The sequence below is a fragment of the Hypanus sabinus genome, chromosome 30 (assembly GCF_030144855.1).
Source record: "Hypanus sabinus isolate sHypSab1 chromosome 30, sHypSab1.hap1, whole genome shotgun sequence".
NCBI lineage: Eukaryota > Metazoa > Chordata > Chondrichthyes > Myliobatiformes > Dasyatidae > Hypanus > Hypanus sabinus.
Genome location: NC_082735.1, coordinates 38,847,637 through 38,861,509, shown reverse-complemented (window position 1 = coordinate 38,861,509; position 13,873 = coordinate 38,847,637). Strand labels below are relative to the sequence as shown.

The following is a 13,873-nucleotide window of genomic DNA, read 5'->3' as shown; positions in this document are numbered from 1 at the left end:
GATCTTAGTGGCTCATCCCACATGAACTTCGGTGCACTTCAGGCTGGAGATGTCTTTAACGTGGTCATCACTTTCCTGAAAATCCTTGGCAAGTTCTCAAACAAAATTTAGTACTGAGTCACATGAGAGATTAGAGACACAAGGAAGTCTGCAGACAACACACACAAAATGCCAGAGGAACTCAGCAGGTCTGGCAGCATCTATGGAAATGAAGAAATCATCGACATTTCGAGTCGAGACCCTTCTTCAGGTCTGGAAGTGGGGGGGGGGGGGAAGAAGATGCTAAAATTAAAAGATGGGGGGAGGAGAAAGAGGCAAGCTGGAAGGTGACTTGTGAGTCTGTTGGGGTCATCTATTGCATCCGGTGCTCCCAGTGCAGCCTCCTCTACATTGGGAGACCCGACGCAGATTGGGGGACCGCTTCGTCGAGCACCTCCGCTCCGTCTGTCACAACAAACAGGATCTCCCACTTGCCACCCACTTCAATTCTGCTTCACAGTCCCATTCGGATATGTCCATACCTGGCCTCCTCTACTGGCCAAACTCAGGATGGAAGAGCAACACCTCATCTACCGTCTGGGCAGTCTCCAGCCCCTTGGCATGAACATCGAATTCTCCAACTTCCGGTAATTCCCTCCCTCTCCCTTCCCCATCCCACTCTCACTCTGTCTCCTCTTCTAGCTGCCTATCACCTCTCTCATGATTCTGCCTTCTACTACTACCCATAGTGCTTTCCCCTTTCATTCCTTCTTCACCTCTCCGGCCTATCCCCTCCCTGCTTCCCCTCCCCCACCCCTTGATCTTTCCTCTGATTTGTTTTTCACCCTCCCCCCACCTTCTTTATGGGGCCCCTGCCCCCTCCTTCTCCAGTCCTAACGAAGGGTCTCAGCCCGAAACATTGACTGCTCATTTCAACGGATGCTGCCCGACCTGCTGAGTTCATCCAGCTTGTTTGTACCTGTTGATTTGACCACAGCATCTGCAGTGCACTTTGTGTGAAGTCAGGTGGGTAGGAAAGAATCTGTTAGGAGAGGAAAGTAGACCAAAGAGAAGGTGACCCAGGGGGAAGTTATAGGCAGATGAGAAGTAAAAGATGAAAGTAGGGAATCGAGGGAGGGAAAGGGGATATTCGTTCATCAGAAGGAGAAAGCAATGTTCATGCTATCAGGTTGGAGGCTACCCAGACGGAATGTGAGGTGTTGCTCCTCCACCTTGAGGGTGGCCTCATCTTGGCACAAGAGGAGGCCATGGACTGGCATATTGGAATGGGAATAAGACCACAAGATGTAGGAACAGAATTAGGCCATTTGGCCCATCGAGTCTGCTCCCCCATTTCATCATCACTGATCCAATTTTCCTCTCAGCCCCAATGGGAAAAAGAATTAACATGTTTGGCCACAGAAAGTCCCGGCTTGTGGAAGATACATTAGAAAAGATTGTTCAAATATTTCAACAAAGGAGCTAGATTTTGAGAGGCTTAAAGAATAGAAAAAGTTTGAGGAGTGAAAGTTTGGGGAGAGAATTCCAAAGCTTTTGGCAAAGACATAGCCACCAGAGGTGGGACAAAGGACATGTGTGATGTACCACAGGCCAGAATTACAGACAAAAATAGCAAGCTAGCAATAAATTACTCAAAGCAAATATCAACTGTTAATTTTAATAAATAGGGAATTATATTACAATGTGATAACAATACAAAAGGTTTTCTTCAGTCTTTATACTTGCAAGTGCCAATTCTCTCTCTTTGATACTGGATTTAATACACTCTCTGCAGTCAGACACATAAGGGCACACTTTTTCTTGTATTTCTTGGCCCCTTTCACATCCATCAAAGACATTCAATTACTCACCGTTTTCCCCACAAACTCTCTTTAGTGATAATAAAAACATCGTTCATCCTTGCAAGCAGTTTTGTGAACCTCACAGCTGGAGTTGGGTTTTGCAAGAAAATTTGTCAAAATCCAAACCACCAGTAAGGAAAGAAAATGGAGAATCAATTTGGAGTGAAGGGATGGAGAGATGTTAAACAAATATTTCCCCTGCTAAACACCTTGGGCAAAATCAAAACTACATACAAATTTCACTACAAAATGAAAAGTTCTACCGCAGACATAAGTATAATAATTTTCTTGACTTGTACACAAGGCCAACACACTCAGTCATTGCCTAAGCTAACATTTACAATAATAATAATTGTAGCTAGGTAATTCTCACTTAGATACAATAATTTTGTATATTTTTCTGAAACAACCGGGGTAGGTAAGTTGGTCCAAGGCTCACACAGCAGTACCCAGTGTTCTTATAATAGTTTATCGTACTTGTAAGTACATTTCAACCCCTAGTTATACCCTGTAACTATAGACACACACATGTGCAGTCTTCTTTAAATGCAGTTGATTTTGAATGCAATTCACCCCATTTACCACTTGGAAGAGTCTGTTTCCATGAGTACAGGTGACCAGTCCAGTCTAAAGTTCTCTAAGTTTCTTCCAAATCTTCACTGAACTGTTCCATTGTCTTCAATGGAATGCCATCTATTTTGACCACCATCAAGAAAAAGGAGATTTTTTTTGTGATAGGAAAAGTTCTGGGTTGATCAACATTTTGAACAGTTGATAGATGGATTTCCTTCAAAAGGTGATTCTAATATCAATACTTTCTAAGGATGTTGAGAATGAGTCCAGACTTGGTGGAACCGAGGCAGTTATGTATGTACTGACATATAAATCTTGATGACAAACAGATCACAGGGCTTAGTGATAAAATCAAGAGTGTGAAATTCCAGCAAATATGTCTTTCTGCCAACCAATTACTCTCTTCCTTACGTTAATGGAAAACCACATCTGTTGGTATCACTGTAAATACCATCAGCTCACAGATGGTTTAAAATTAACATTAAAAGTCAATTGGTTCCTCACATCTCTAAAGCTTGGTCAATGAGACCTTCTTTGCAGTACAACAAAGACCTCAATTTCAAGGATTCTACAACTCACTATTTATTTATTTATTTATTTATTTATTTATTTATTTATTTCCTTTTTGCATTTGCAGAATTAGTTGTCTTTTGCACATTGGTCATTTGTCTGTCTTTGTTGTGTGGAGTTTTTCATTGATTCTATTGAGTTTCTTTGTATTTATTGTCAATGTCCACAAGAAAGTGACTCTCAGGGTTGTCCGAGATGCAATACTAAAGGTCATAGGAAGTCATTCCTGCTTGTGGCCATCAAACTTTACAACTCCTCCCTCGGAGTGTCAGACACCCTGAGCTAATAGGCTGGTCCTGGACTTATTTCCACTTGGCATAATTTAATTATTATTATCTAATTATTTATGGTTTTACATTGCTATATTTCTACACTATTCTTGGTTGGTGCGACTGTAATGAAACCCAATTTCCCTCAGGATCAATAAAGCATGTCTGTCTGTCTATACATGTACTTTCATAATAAGTTTCCTTTGAACTTATTGAACCACCTGACCCATTTAATAGAGACAAAAGATGCTGAAAATCCAGATCATCACACACAAAATGCTGGAGGAACTCAGCAGGCCAAGAGTCGACGTTTCATGCTGACACCTTTCATCAGGACTGGAAAGGAAGGAGGAAAAAGCCAGAATAAGAAAGTGGGGGGGGGGAAAGGGAAGGGAAGGAGTTCAATAAATGATCCATTTAATGTTTGAGTTAAATGTGAGCTTGTTGAAGGTCTAGTTACAAATTGAAAACAGCTGAGGACTCACTCATCTCTCATCAAACCACCTACTCTATTCTACCCATTAAGAACTTCCCCCTTCCCACATTACTGTAAACTCCTTACAGTAATATGCATTGTACATGTCCTTCAAGTTCACATTTAATAAAAGCTCTGTAGATATAAAAACTGTAAAAACCCAGAGCTACAGAAACGCCAATAGAAGCTCCCAAGGCCTTATCCCTGGGAGGGGAAGGATCTTCAATAGACTACATCTTTAAAGACTGGTTGAAGACTCTAGCGAGCGGCAGTCAGCAGCCTATGCCCCATTGGGGGTGATGGGTTTAAGAAAAAAAAAATAAAGTTGGTATAGAAATCCTCTCGGAATAACATAGTCCATCCTTCAATTGATGAGGAATCATGGTGGTAAGTAAGGCTTTGCAATATACACTTGTGTGGGCATTTTCTATCACACAGCTTCTCATCCACCATGAAACCCACCCCCCAGTTACTTGTTACTAATATGTGCTTCCCAGTCAACACCAGTCAATATCAGAGTGTGGTTCAGACAGTTGAAATTCATCAGAAATTGTTAACATTTCATTTCATTTCGTCTCACGTTTATAAATTTTCTATTCCTCCTTTAATTGTACAAAATATCATGTCTAGATGGTGCACCACAACCTGTGCATCACACCGTCTAGCTCACACGTCTCAATCTAACTTGTGTCAAGTGCTATCACCTTAACAATGCCAATTCACCCATGCAATGTATCACCATGCTCATATAGTCCAACTCAAGCAGTACAAGTCCACATTAAATCGTTTAACCTTAATAAAATGTACTCCTGATCAAGAGTCCATTCATTTCATATATGCAATTCAGGTCACGCAAGGAGCATTTGGTCCATATTTTGTGGGAGGGGATCTCATTGAAACCTATTGAATATTGAAAGGCCTAGATAGACAGGATGTACAGAGGATGTTTCCTATAGTGAGGGAGCCTAGGAACAGAGGACACAGACTCAGAACAGAAGGACGTCCCTTTAGAACAGAGATGAGGAGGAATTTCTTTAGCCAGAAGATGATGAATCTGTGGAAATTATTGTTGCAGATGGAAGTCATTGGGTATATTTAAAACAGAGGTTGATAGCTTCTTGATTACTAAGGGTGTCAGAGATTACCAGCAGAAGGTAGGAGAATGAGGTTGAGAGAAATAATAAAATCAGCCATAATAGAATGGTGGAACAGACTTGATGGGCTGAATGGCTTAATTCTGCTCCTACGTCTTATATTTATCAGTTAAACCTGTTCCATTCAGGACATACACTCTGAATCCCACCACCCAGGCCATGCTCTTTTCTCACTGCTGCCAGCAGGTAGAAGGTACAATAGCCACAGGACTCACCTCACCAGGTCCAAAAACAGTTACTACCCCTCAACTATCAGGCCGTCAAGCAAAAGGGGACAACTTTACTCATTTCCCCATCCATTGAAATGTTCCCACAACTACTGATCTTACTTTATGAACTCGTTATCCCATTATCTCACGTACTTGTTATTTACTGCTATTTATTTGTATTTGCATTTGCACAGTTTGTTGTCTTCTGCACTCTGGTTGATCTTTCATTGATGCTGTTATAGTTACTATTCTATAGATTCGCTGAGTATGCCCGCAGGAAAATGAACCTCAGGATTGCATATGCTGACATATATGTACTTTGATAATACATTTACTTTGAAATTTGAATATCAATCTGTGCAGTACACCATTGTGTTTATACTCCAGCTCAATTCATGAAAGAAACTATTGTGCATATACCCCACTGCTATCCGTGCAATACTCCTCTCAGTCCCATATCCCAGTTCAGTTTGGGAATGCTTGATTCAGACAGTAAAGCCCAGTTGAAGCTGGTAGGACCTTCATACTTCTTTCACCTAGCATCCATGCTGCACATAGCCTAAGCCCACCTTGAAATGAAACAACCACTGACCCAACAAAATAGTACTTGCCTAATACAAAACAACTTCTCAGCCACACGTCAACAAAGGCCTAGAAGACTCTTCAGTGAAGCACCACGTGTTCCTTCAAGACTCTCACACTGTAACACACCTCCAAGCATTACCTGTCATAATCCTTAGAGCTCTGTCTACCTTTGTTGGCACAGATTGGTCAGATGAGGCAGTGTAATACAAATCCAAAACAGAAATAAAGATAAATATTAGAACAAAATGTTCTCTGTATATTAAGGTCCAGCCTTCACATAAAGCAGTTTCAACTTCTGATCCATGTTTGGTCGGGACAACCGTGATTCTCCAATGATTACAAAAACAATCAACAAAGAGCGTCTTGATGAAAGCTGAAACCCAAATGCCAGGTTGGCATCCCACTGAAGGGCCACCATAGAACTAAGCCTGCTGAGAGAAACCCAACCTTTCAGAAGGGCTTCTGCAAGTTCAAGAAGTCGCAAGTCTTTTTCCACGGGAGATTGCGAGGATCTGGTCATTCCGACAGGAGATGAACATAGTCCACTGGAAAGGCTCCTGACCTTGACTTGTCTCCTTCAATGTGGCCAATCTGTGCAAGGAGCAAATTCAGGCACTCAAAATTAGTTACATGTCCAGAAAGCAATTAATGAAAGCTGAAAGTGTGGTGTTGACGCATGACAGGTCAAGGGCTGGAGAGGAAATTTGATAGGAGAGAAGAGTGGACCATAGGAAAAAGGGAAGGAGGGAGATCCATAGGACTGGGTCACAGCAGCAGGAAAAAGAATCTCAGGGTTGTATGTGGTGGCGTACATGTATTCGGATCATAAATTTTACTTTGAACTTTTGAACTTTGAGGAAGGTTCAGTCCTGACCATTGGTTCTATCTGCATGGAATTTGCAAGTTCGCCCTGTGTGAAAGCTTAAATAACAACAGAAAGAAGTTCCAAGGACCAATGTGAGCAGATACTCACCCACCAAAATAAATCTTCCTCTCCGGTCACAACAATGACCTCTCCTTTGGTGAAGGTCAGCTCATCGGAATTGTCAGCCGTACAGTCCAAGATCGCCTTAACCCTCTTCTGTTTCTGCTTGACCTGTGGAGCAAACAGAGTGAAACAATCTGCCATTTCCTCAACAGTTTGTTGCAAAAGATCACAAGGTGTTTCTCTCATTATGTTTATAACTCAGCACCTGGATATTACTGACTAGGCCAGTATTTACCGTCAGTGCCTCATGAAAGTGGAGGGTCACATTCTGAATTTCTGCATATCTGATATAACCTGTGAAACAATATGAGCAAAGATATAAAGAACTTGGTGAAATTAAAGTCACTGATAAACTCAATAGCATAAAATCTGCAGGTATTCTTTCCCAAAGGATAAGTGGACCTGTGGTGCGTGGAAAGGCTGAATAGATTAGGACTTTATTCCCTGGAACCCCAGAAGACTGATGGGAGATATAAACTTATGAGGGGTAAATGCAAGCAGGCTTTTTCCACTGAGGTCAGGGAGACTAGAACCAGAGGTCATAGGTTCAGGGTGTAAACTGAAATATTTAGGGGGAATCTGGGGGCAGAGGGGGAAACTTCTTCCACAGATAGGAATATGGACAGGAAAGGAGTGGAGGGTTATGGGCTGAGTGCGGGTAGGTGGGACTAGGTGAGATTAAGAGTTCGGCACGGACTAGAAGGGCCGAGATGGCCTGTTTCCGTGCTGTGATTGTTATATGGTTATATGGTTAAAAAGGTGGTGGAATGAGCTGTCAGCAGAAGTGGTATTGGTTTATTGTTGTCACGTGTACTGGGATACAGTGAAAAGCTTGTCTTGCACACTGTTCATGCAGGCCACATAATTACACAGTGCATTGAGCTAGAATAAGGTTAAATAATGACAATACAAATGAAGTGCAAACACTACCAAAGTTCAGTGCAGGTTGACAATAAAGTGTAAGATCATAATGAGGTAGATTGTGAGGCCGAGAGTCTGTCTTATCATAAAGAGGGCAATTCAAAAGTCCGATAATAGTAAGGCAGAAGCTGTCCCTGAGCCTGGTGAATCGTGCTTTCCATCTTTTGTGGCTCCTGCCCGATGGGAGAGTGAGTAAAGAGAATGTCAGAGGCCAAGCTGTCCACAACTATGCAGCTTCTTACAGTCATACAAAGTAGTTGCCACACCAAAACATTATGCATCCAGGTAAAAGGCGTTCTATGGTGTGGGTTCAACCATAACATTTAAGAGAAGTTTGGATAAGTACACAGATGAGAAGGGTTAAGAGGTACCTGGTCCAGGTACAGGTCGGTGGGATTGGGTACATGGATGGGAGGGGTTGGGAGGTACCTGGTCCAGGTGCAGGTCAATGGGATTGGGTACATGGATGGGAGGGGTTGGGAGGTACCTGGTCCAGGTGCAGGTCAATGGGATTGGGTACATGGATGGGAGGGGTTGGGAGGTACCAGGTTTAGGTGCAGGTCAATGGGATTGGGTACATGGATGGGAGGGGTTAGGACACACCTGGTCCAGGTGCAGGTCAATGGGATTGGGTACATGGATGGGAGGGGTTGGGAGGTACCTGGTCCAGGTACAGGTCGGTGGGATTGGGTACATGGATGGGAGGGGTTGGGAGGTACCTGGTCCAGGTGCAGGTCAATGGGATTGGGTACATGGATGGGAGGGGTTGGGAGGTACCTGGTCCAGGTGCAGGTCAATGGGATTGGGTACATGGATGGGAGGGGTTGGGAGGTACCAGGTTCAGGTGCAGGTCAATGGGATTGGGTACATGGATGGGAGGGGTTGGGAGGTACCAGGTTCAGGTGCAGGTCAATGGGATTGGGTACATGGATGGGAGGGGTTGGGAGGTACCTGGTCCAGGTGCAGGTCGATGGGATTGGGTACATGGATGGGAGGGGTTGGGAGGTACCAGGTTCAGGTGCAGGTCAATGGGATTGGGTACATGGATGGGAGGGTTAGGAGGTACATTGTCTGGATGCAAGTCAATGAGACTAGTTACTTGAATGCGAAGGGTTAAGAGGTACCTGGTCCAGGTGCAGGTCAATGGGATTGGGTACATGGATGGGAGGGGTTAGGAGGTACCTGGTCCAGGTGCAGGTCGATGGGATTGGGTACATGGATGGGAGGGGTTAGGAGGTACCTGGTCCAGGTGCAGGTCAATGGGATTGGGTACATGGATGGGAGGGGTTAGGAGGTACCTGGTCCAGGTGCAGGTCGATGGGATTGGGTACATGGATGGGAGGGGTTAGGAGGTACCTGGTCCAGGTGCAGGTCGATGGGATTGGGTACATGGATGGGAGGGGTTAGGAGGTACCTGGTCCAGGTGCAGGTCGATGGGATTGGGTACATGGATGGGAGGGGTTAGGAGGTACCTGGTCCAGGTGCAGGTCGATGGGATTGGGTACATGGATGGGAGGGGTTAGGAGGTACCTGGTCCAGGTGCAGGTCGATGGGATTGGGTACATGGATGGGAGGGGTTAGGAGGTACCTGGTCCAGGTGCAGGTCGATGGGATTGGGTACATGGATGGGAGGGGTTAGGAGGTATATGGTCCAGATGCAGGTCAATGGGATAGGAAGAAGGAGGTCAGCTACTCTTTCTGTGCTGTTCTTCTCTATGACTCTACTCTATAAAGGTATATTTATGAACCCAGTTTATTTTTACTATAATCCAGCAGTTCAACTTCCATGTACATTCATCTTCTGTACAACTCAAATCTAACTCACCATCTACAAATTCCTTCTTCTCCAGTCCTTTACCTATCTCACCCATCACCTTCCAGCTAATCCTTCTTCCCCTCCCCTCATCTTGCTATTCATCTCCCTTTTTTTCCAGTCCTCAGCTACTTATTAATTTCTATAGATGCTGCCTGACCTGCTGAGTTCCTCCAGTGTTTTGTGTGCGTTACTCCGGATTTCCAGCGCCTGCAGAATCTCTTGTGTTCACAATCTACAAATGGTTGTATTTGCCTTCTCAGCCTTTCACCAAATGCATGCCTTCATAAGCTTAAACACTACGCCATCAGATAGTTACCCAACCTCACTTAGGCAGAGAGTGCCAGATCCCCAGAAGGGCGCTTTGTAGAAACCTGCTGCCAGGAAAAAGCTGAACCACGTGGAGAGATATGAGCAGGTCAGAGTGTAGAAAAAGTGGCAGATGCTGGAAATCTGAAATAAAGAGAAAATTCTGGAAACTCTCAGGTATTGGACAGCATCTGCTTCATGATCAACAGACCAAATCATTCAAGCAACACACATAAAATGCTGGTGGAACGCAGCAGGCCAGGCAGCATCTGTAGGAAGAAGTACAGTCATGTTTTGGGCCGAGACCCTTCATCAGGGCTAAATGAAAGAAAAGATAGTAGGAGATTTAAAAGTAGGACGGGGAGGGGGAAATCTGAAATGATAAGAGAAGGCCGGAGGGGGTGGGGTGAAGCTAAGAGCTGGAAAGGTGATTGGCAAAAGGGATACAGAGCTGGAGAAGGGAAAGGATCATGGGATGGGAGGCCTAGGGAGAAAGAAAGGGGGAGGGAGCACCAGAGGGAGATGGAGAACAGGCAAAGAGTGATGGGCAGAGAGAGAAAAAAAAGGGGAAGGGGGGAAATAAATAAATCAGGGATGAGGTAAGAAGGGGAGGAGGGGCTTTAATGGAAGTTAGAGAAGTCAATGTTCGTGCCATCGGGTTGGAGGCTACCCAGACGGTATATAAGATGTTGTTCCTCCAACCTGAGTGTGGCTTCATTTTGACAGTAGAGGAGGCCATGGAGAGATCTATCAGAATAGGAATGGGACATGGAATTAAGATATCAGAATGGGAATGGGTCGTGGAATTGACATATCAGAATGGGTTCCACCAGCATTTTGTGTGTGTTGCTTGAATTTCCAGCATCTGCAGATTTCCTTATGCTTGCTGACCAAATCATTCATTTTGTTTCTCTCTCCATGAATGACTTAAAATATTCACAGCCATTTTAGAATTTATTTCTGTAACTGACTATGAGGCTGATAGAAAGATAAGAACAGTTATGAGTTTGGTCTTTACAGTATTGCATGCAATGGTTTCTGATTTCCCAATGGCAGAAGAATTACTAAAGAAGCAACAATGCAGAAAGAGATTTCACCAGCTCACCCCAACGGACTTCCTTGGCAATGGAACAGGTACTGGCTTAGAGGTCACAGGAACAATATAGACGTCATCGTGATTTCTTGAATTTGGCTCTGTTGGTGAAATAACTTTGTTGAGAAACAAGATTCAAACCATTATTCACTGCCCCTTCCCTAAACTCACATGTAATAAAATGTGATCATTCTGCTCACTGTGTGTAACTACCCCTTTCAACAATCATACAATTAAACTCACTCCTTCCCCTTTGCAATTCTGTAACACTCTCTTGACACCTGGTTTTCCTGATTATTATTAGCTTTTCAGTTCCTTGAGGTTGTTACAACCAGGGGAGGTAATGGAGACAAGCTCCCAATATTAAATGCTCCCAATGACTTGCATCTCAAATAGCCTTTGACAACCACGTTCAGCTCCTGGCCTTCTCGTGTGGTTTGGCTACTAAGACTGGTGGAACTGTTTCAGGAGAAGGGGCAAACTGGCGCCTTAAAGTCTGTCGCTTGGGCAGATGGGGCTCGTCAGCTATGGTTGGCAATTCATCTAGGAGAAGGAAAACTCTGATCTCAAAGCTCTGCTGGTTGTATAACTACTCATGGGGAAAGCTTTGGAAGTAAATCCCAAGGAAAACATCTGGAGATGTGGTATCTAACACCGTCATACTTTTAATTCAATGCTAACTGGCAACTCTTGCAACACTGCTGGTGTCAAACTGCTTCGGTCTCTGCCTTTCCTTTGGATCCATCAGCTGTGTGGAGAGGGGGAGGCTGCTGCATGGCAACAGCTTGCTCTCCATATCGTCCTGCCCGGACTTGTGATTGGTGTCCAGGACACAACAGCCATGGTCGACCTGATCAATGGAGAGACTAGCGGCTTTTCACTGCATAACTCTTAGCTGATCCTGAAAGAAAAATCATTCATTATTGTCCCAAAGGAGGATGCCCAAACAAGTTCCGTAATTTTAAAGATGGGTTTAAATTTAAATTTAAAAAACAATTTAACTTGGTAACCTAGTCTGATGCACTGTATGAAATTAATTGAAGGTATCCAGTTACAATCTTTAGGGTTTAATCTAAAAGAGCCTGAAGGCAGATTGCTTTTACGTAGTTTCTTCTCGAATACATCAGCAACCATGCCCAGATGATTTATAAGGGCCAGCGTGATCTAAAGGGGAAATCATTTTAAGTTGCTTGGAGGAAAGTATGGGGAGGGGGGATGGCAGAGGGAAGATTTTTTTTAAAAAGGAATCACAGAGAGTGGTGGGTGCATGGTATGCCTTGCCGGGGTGGTGGTAGAGGCAGATACATCAGGAACGTTTAAGAAATATTCAGACAGAAATACGGATGATAGAAAAATGAAGGGCAATGTAGGAGGGAAGGCTTAGAATTGGTTAACTAGTTGGCACAACATCGTGAGCCAAGGGACCTGTACTGTGTTGTCATGTTCTATTTTCTATATTCTGTTACTTTAAGGAAAAGAATGGTTCTACTGATTTTTGTAATTGGTCCTTTATACCTTGCTTAGCCCTGAATAAATCCAAAATGCTGTTCTGTATCCTGGTTCACACCAAACCCCATTCATACATACTATACTGTCTCCTTGTCAAGCACCAGATCCCAGCTCCACACCTCCTGCTATAAAATCACCATCCATGTTTCCAAATTTTTCCATGGGTAACCGGTTCTTCATACCTCTCATCATCTTCCTGTCTTACAACCCTCATATTCTGTACGCCTCCAGATTTGCCTCCTTACAGTACCCCTGAATTTTCCACCCGGCCTATCTCCAAGTCTCAAAGACATTTGAGATTATCAACTGATACATGTATGGTTAGTCTGCGTTGATTCACAATGAATAGGGCTGTAGTCTCCGCAATGTAGAATTTTGACCATGAGACGTTGGAGCAGAATTAGGCCATTTAGCTCAATGATTCTGCTCAGCCATTCCATCATGGCTGATTTATTTTCCCTCTCAATCCCATTCTCCTACCTTCTCTCTGTAACCCTTAATGCACTGACTAATCAGGAACCTACAGTATCAATCTCCGCTCTAAATATACTCAATGACTTGGCCTCCACAGCCATCTGTGTCAATGAATTCCAAAGATTCACCACCCTCTGGCTGCCAAATCTATTTGCTGTTGAGTAAACCATAAATCAGACAATTAAATTGAATTTCCTGCTTAATAACAGTTACTGCAGCCTGAAATGCAGATTAAAGCAGTCCAAGTGAAGAGACTCAACCCAAAAAATCAACTGCCCATTTCCCTCCACAGGTGCTGCTCGACACCCCCCACGACATCCTCGAGTGACTCAAATCTCCCTCCAGATTCCAACATCCACAATCTCTTGTACCTCTGCCTCCAGAATGTAGAACTATTGATTTCAGTGAGACCAAGAGCAGATGTATGAATTCAGGAGACATTTCTCAATCATAAGCCCTACCTGGCAGCACAGTTAACACACACCACTTTGATTCCCAGGTCTGTGCCGAGACCTACCTCTAGGCTTCTTCACTGATTTGTCTCCACTGGGTTTCCTGGTGAATGTTGTATGACTCGGGCTGCAAAATATTCCATTGTTGTTTAAAATTAAATGGTGATTTTCCAGCTCAGAGTGCACATTACAAAACCCCACATCCCCTTCTCCCCTGACACCCCAGAGCTCATAGATTTACTGCCCGGCAATGTTGTCATCCTCGCAATCAAACCCCTCAGCTTTCACCTCTTTCAGGTCTGAAACCTTCCAAGCTCCTCAATGCTCCTTAAAGTTTGGCCATTTGTAAATAGCCGACTGAAATTAGTTGCCCTCAGGTGAGTCCTGACGAAGGGTCTCGGCCTGAAACAGCGCTTCTCCCTATAGATGCTGCCTGGCCTGCTGTGTTCCACCAGCATTTTGTGTATGTTGTTGACTGAAATTAGTAATCAGTTCTGTACTACAAAGAGCCAAACAGGGAATTCCCTCCCTAAAGTGCAGCTTCTGCCTTCCTGAAGATACTCTTTAGAACCAGTCACCTAGACTAGGAATTTGGACAACTGTTCTTGGACTCTTTATGTGGGTCAATGCCTTCTACA

The 13,873-nt window shown here is 43.9% G+C and overlaps 1 protein-coding gene across 2 annotated transcripts in view; it reads right to left on the bottom strand.

Moving 5' to 3' along the window:
* Positions 1-1,643: 1,643 nt before the first annotated feature.
* The window catches only part of LOC132383594 (arf-GAP with SH3 domain, ANK repeat and PH domain-containing protein 2-like), a 121,141-nt gene continuing 108,911 nt past the window's right edge, over positions 1,644-13,873 (bottom strand). The window contains exons 25-28 of one of the 2 annotated variants that reach the window (XM_059954756.1): positions 13,301-13,362; positions 10,813-10,901; positions 6,650-6,772; positions 1,644-6,267 (exon numbers count right to left, since the gene is read on the bottom strand). In XM_059954756.1, the coding sequence (XP_059810739.1) occupies positions 6,193-6,267; positions 6,650-6,772; positions 10,813-10,901; positions 13,301-13,362 (349 nt within the window). In that variant the 3' untranslated portion in view covers positions 1,644-6,192. The other variant, XM_059954757.1, reaches the window with a different exon arrangement.